The sequence below is a fragment of the Elaeis guineensis genome, chromosome 14, assembly GCF_000442705.2.
Source record: "Elaeis guineensis isolate ETL-2024a chromosome 14, EG11, whole genome shotgun sequence".
NCBI lineage: Eukaryota > Viridiplantae > Streptophyta > Magnoliopsida > Arecales > Arecaceae > Elaeis > Elaeis guineensis.
The window spans coordinates 51887197-51892770 of record NC_026006.2 but is presented as its reverse complement, the minus strand read 5'-3'; the positions used below and the strand labels follow the sequence as shown (position 1 = coordinate 51892770).

At 51.8% G+C, this 5574-nt stretch overlaps 1 protein-coding gene across 1 annotated transcript; it reads right to left on the bottom strand.

Moving 5' to 3' along the window:
* Positions 1–4152: 4152 nt before the first annotated feature.
* On the bottom strand, positions 4153–5316 carry LOC140853623 (uncharacterized). Its single transcript, XM_073248276.1, has 3 exons — positions 5011–5316; positions 4609–4718; positions 4153–4360 (listed from the first exon to the last, which is right to left on the bottom strand). The coding sequence occupies exons 1-3, from the start codon at positions 5314–5316 to the stop codon at positions 4153–4155; spliced, it is 624 nt and encodes a 207-aa protein (XP_073104377.1).
* Between the last annotated feature and the right edge of the window lie 258 nt (positions 5317–5574).

The window sequence follows — 5574 nt, the reverse complement described above, 5'->3', positions numbered from 1 at the left end:
CTGCCATCCTTGATACTGCCATCGAAGTTGACCTTAATAAACCCTAAGGGGGGAGTCTCTCAAGCGATGAAAAGAACTCTCCGGATTGCTGCAAGTGTTGGGTGGATGTCTGGCCAAGACACCACCTCCCAAGATCCTTTCAGTACCACGCGATGCAGCAGGAAGAAAGAAGAAACAAAACAAAAAGAAAAACAATCAAAATACGTGGATCAGCCACAAAAGAGCTCGCCTCCACGGGGCATGTAAACTTCATTATGAAAAAAAAAAATTACAAGAGGAGACCTCACCCTCAACCCTTGTACACCCAATTCTCTCTCACTAGAAGTTCCCCTCACAAAAGCTCTCTCTCTTGGAAGACCCCCTGAACCCCTGAAGTGCCTGGCGACCGCTGTCCAGGAGCCTCCTGCTCTTTCTCTCTCAGCACTTTTGCCTCTCTCTCCTTCCTCTTCTCGGGTTCCGCACGGCCTCAGTAGAAAAACCAAACCACCACCTTACTGTTCGTCCACAGGCCCTTTTAAAGGGTTAAAACCTAATTAGATTAGGTTTAAGAATCCTTAATCAACCCAAATCAGGTTCTGAACCGTCGGATCAAAAAATAGATCAACCCACGCCCTTCGATCGCGATCGGTCCACGGAATAGTGCCGTGGACCGTGCGAAACGCGTGGGAAACGCCCGCGCGGTCCACAGGCCCAGCCGTGGACCGCCCGATCCACGGTGGATCGGGGCAAATGGCTAGCAGGCCGCCTGGGCCTGGGCCGGCCCGCGCGTGCGGGACTGCGCGCGCCTGGGCCGCGCACCCGGCTGGGCCGTGCGCCCGCCTGGGCCGCCAGCCCGCATGGGTCGCGCGTCCCACGAGGGCCTGGGTCGCACATCCCGCACGCCGCCGCCTGCGGCTGCGCCGCTGCCGCCCGCCGTCGGTCGCCGGTGGTCCTCCGCCGCCTCAAATCTCGTGCCGACTTCAAAAGCTCGTATCTCCTCCATCCGAGCTCCGTTTCAGGTGATCTTGGTCTCGTTGGACTCTATTTTTCGCCGCGAACCTCACTGTGGTCTCAATGTGGGCTAAATCTCGAGGCATCAAATCCTAACAATCTCCACCTCGACTCGATATTCGGCCTCCTCCAAACTCTGAGAGCTTCTGGATCTCTCGCCCCCATGCCCTGGAGCAATCGCCTGCTGATCATGGATGGGCAAACATGGGAGTCGAGCCAGGCTGCTCGATCCCATCTCCATCGTATGCTGTGCTCTTCCTGACCTGAGATCTGCTCGAGGCATCATCCTGTGGCAATAAGAATTTTACCTTGCGACGTCGCCTCTCGTCCTCCCGAGTCTCTTATCTCGTGCCCGATCCACCTCCTGGAGCTCCACCTTGCTCTGGGCTCCACCTGACTCCCGAAGCTCCACCTCGCACTGGACTCCCTGCTAGGTAATAATGTCCTCTGCTCCTCTTCTTCCCCTCCAGCATAATCCTATCGCCGCATAACACCCTCAGGATTCCTCCACCAGCTACTGTCCTGTAGCCTATCGAATCCAGTCTGCTAAGTGAGATAAGATTCTGCCTGAAATCGAAAATGTATCGGACCTCCCCCAATCTCCTCACTGCACCGTCATGTATCCTCCAGCTGACCATGCCAATGCCTTTGATCGCACAGCTCGATCCATCCAGCAGATATACAGTGCCCTCACTGTTCTCCAAGGAGTCAAACTGCTCCTCTCTGCAACATACATGATAGGGGCATGCAGAATCTAATATCCACTGCTGGGAAGAAGTAGATACCTCGTCAGATATCTCCAGGACATCTCCATCTGAATCGCTGCTGGCCATCGCTACAGCAGCCACCGTCCGATTTTTGAGTTGAGGGCAATCTCTGGCTAGATGCCCTAACTCCTCACACCGGTAACACCTGATTTTGCTCAAGTCCCTCCTGAACTTGGACCGCCCTCGTTGCGATCTCCTATCGCTCCGTCTACCGCCTCCTGCTTCTCCAGAAGCCACCAAAGCTGAGCTACCGCCACCTGAGCTCGAAGCTAGGTTCTCCCTCCTGAGAACATCGTTTTTGAGTATCATCGCGGTGACCTCGTCCATCTTGATAGTGCTCTTCCCTACTAGAAGAGCAGTCACCAAGGACTCGTATGAAGGGAGAAGCGACGCCAGCAAAACCAGCGCCCTGGTCTTCTCCTCAACATTCTCGCCAACGCTAAGGAGGTCGGTGAGGATCTTCTGGAAGTGGCTCAGATGCTCCTGCACGCTCTGTCCCTCAGTCATCCGCAGTTGGTAGAACTGTCTCCAAAGGAAAAGAGTGTTGGTGAGAGACTTCGCCATGTATAACTCCTCGAGCTTCGACCACAGCACCGTCAGGGAAGTCTCGCTCAGCATATGGATCACCACCTCATCCGTCAGGTACATGCGGATGGTACTCACCGCCTGCATCTGTAGCCTTTTCCAATCCTGCACCTCCATGGTGGTCGGCTTCTCATCGCACAAGAGAGCATCGATCAACCCTTGTTGGATGAACATGTCCTTCACCCTTGCCTGCCACAAGGAGAAATTGCTCTTACCATCGAACTTGTTGATCTCCATCTTGATTGTTCCTGTCTTCTCTATCTTCAGTCTTGCTCACCACCACTGCAATCTGCGTCCTTGTACCGCCTTGCTCTGATACCACTTGTTGGGTGGATGTCTGGCCAGGACACCACCTCCCAAGATCTTTTCAGTACCACGCGATGCAGCAGGAAGAAAGAAGAAACAAAACAAAATGAAAAACAATCAAAATACGTGGATCAGCCACAAAAGGGTTCGCCTCCATGGGGCATGCAAACTTTACTATGAAAAAGAAAATTTTACAAGAGGAGACCTCACCCTCAACCTTTGTACACCCAATTCTCTCACTAGAAGTTCCCCTCACAAAAGCTCTCTCTCTTGGAAGGCCCCCTGAACCCCTGAAGTGCCTGACGACCGCTGTCCAGGAGCCTCTTGCTCCTTCTCTCTCAGTGCTTTCGCCTCTCTCTCCTTCCTCTTCTCGGGTTCCACGCGGCCTCAGCAGAAAAACTGAACCACCACCTTACTGTTCGTCCACAGGCCCTTTTAAAGGGTTAAAACCTAATTAGATTAGGTTTAAGAGTCCTTAATCAACCCAAATCAGGTTCTGAACCGTCGGATCAAAAAACAAATCAACCCACGCCCTCCGATTGCGACCGGTCCACGAAATAGTGTCGTAGACCGTGCAAAATGCATGGGAAACATTCGCACGGTCCACAGGCCCAGCCGTGGACCGCCCGGTCCATGGTGGACTGGGGCAAATGGCCAGTAGGCCGCCTGGGCCTGGGCCTGGGCCTCCCGCCCGCATGGGTCGCGCGTCCCATGCGGGCCTGGGTCGCGTGTCCCGCTCGCCGCCGCCTGCGGCCGCACCGCTGCCGCCCATCGCTAGTGGTCCTCCGCCGCCTCAAATCTCATACCGACTTCAAAAGATCGTATCTCCTCCATCCGAGCTCCGTTTCAGGTGATCTTGGTCTCGTTGGTCTCCATTTTTCACCGCAAACCTTATTGTGGGCTCAATATAGGCTGAATCTTGAGACGTCAAATTCTAACAGCAAGCACAGCAGGGGAGCCCCAAAGACTCAAGGTGATAAGGGACTGTCTAGCAATATCAAACCGGTAGTACTCCTTAGCAAGGTAGTAGGCTCTCTCCAACACCCAATATGCAGGCACAACCTTGGTGTCGAAACTAAGGTATTTCTGGACAATCAGATCTGATAAGCAATATACGCCATCCTGCCACCGACGGCCTGACCCTCTACCATGCATCGATGGATCATGTCCAAAAATGAGAAAAGCTAGGAGTCAGTCATAGCTCCCCAGGGTTTGCCTCCTACCATCTCTCAAATCAAGTATGCCTACAGACAGTGAAGCAGCGCATGCTCAATCTTCTCATCCTCCAATCCATAGATCGGACAAGCAATCAGAAGCTTCATGCCTCTCTTTTTGAGAAGTGCTCGAGTTGGAAGCCGATCCCAGGCAACCTTCTAGAGGAAGAGTCTGACCTAGGATGGGTCGCCACCCGCCAGATCCAAGCAGCATTGATTCTTCGCTCAGGAGCAGGCTTGCACAATGCAACAAGATCTTTGATAGGGATGTTGGAGCAGCATGACCAGCCCTACACCCTTAAATCATGGCTCTGATGCAAGAGGATGGACATAGCAAGGATCTTATCAGCAAGCTGGCCATTAAAGAGACGACTGATATCCGAGGCCCTCCAGCCCCTGCCATCGACAGTAATCAACTCACAGACCCACAAGCCATCATCCACCTCCGTGTTAATATAGGTCGGCCAATGAGATAGGAGGGCTAGAAATCCAAGTATCCTGGCTCACATTAACAGAAATTCCGTCACCAATCAATCATCTGATCTGAATCATCACAGTAGGGGCTTGGATATAGATCTCCCTCTAGATAAATGCCTCCAAACCCCATACTGAGCCCTCACCACTCTGATCTACAAATAGTTTGGCTGAGTGAGAAATCTAATAGCATGTCTGACGATCATAGCCTCCCTCCTGACCAGTGAGGATTGAATTTTCAACTCTCCATCCTACACCGACTGGCAAACAACCTCCTAAGACAGTAGGTGAAGCCTACGACCGCCATGTCTGGAACCCCAAAGGAAGTTCCATAGTTGCTGCTCCAGATCTCTAAGGCAAGAGCATGGAACAACGGTGTTCGCTAGGAGATATGTCAGAAGGGAACTTAGGACAGATCTCACAAGAGTGATCCTCCCCATCATAGAAAGGGTGTTAGCTTGCCAGCCATCAAGAAGCTCCTGAACTCGCTGCTCCATGGGCCTACAATCAACCCTCCAAAGTCTCTGTCTAGTGATAGGGACCCCAAGGTAGGTTAGAGTCCTGGTATTCTTAGAGATTCTTAGTATATCTTGAATCATCTGCTTCACCTAGGCCTTCATCTTGGGACTGAAGATGATACTGAATTTCTATAGATTCACGAGCTGGCCCAATACCCAACAGTAGGCCTTAACAATGGATGCAAAGCATCTCACATTCTGCATGGAAGCTTGGCCAATGAGTAAGAAATCTTCTGCAAACAAAAGATGCGAGAGTGACTGCATCCCTAGGGTAGGCCAGTAGGGCTCCAGCTCTGCCTCCTGAACTGCCACTCGAGGAGCACGAGAAAGAGCATCAGCATATAAAATAAATAAGTATGGAGAGAGAGGGCACCCTTGATGAAGACCGTCCATTGAGTAAAAGAACTCCATTGGAAAACCATTGATCAAGATGGCATAACTTAGAGCTTCCACACAATCCATGACCCAATCAATCCATCTATCATGGAATCCGAACTCAAGAAGTGTGCATTGCAGAAACTATCAGCTCATCCGATTGTACATCTGCTCCATATCCAACTTGATCACCATCAAGCTCTAATGAATGGGGACGTGCCACAAATCATGCATAAACTCCTGGGCGAGTAGGATGTTGTCGATAATGCAGTGGCCATTGAGGAAAGCATCCTGCTCCTGATTGATCAGATGAGGAACAATCAGCTGCAAATGATCAATCAAGAC

Bases quoted from the DNA above. Each gene is read 5' to 3' on its own strand.
- LOC140853623 (XM_073248276.1), bottom strand. From the start codon at position 5,316: ATGGATTGTGTGGAAGCTCTAAGTTATGCCATCTTGATCAATGGTTTT. The intron at 4,719-5,010 runs GTATTGGGCCAG...CATATCTCCTAG, and splicing joins TTGTTAAGGCCTACTGTTGG to CGAACACCGTTGTTCCATGC. The intron at 4,361-4,608 runs GTTGTTTGCCAG...AATGTGAGCCAG, and splicing joins TTCACCTACTGTCTTAGGAG to GATACTTGGATTTCTAGCCC.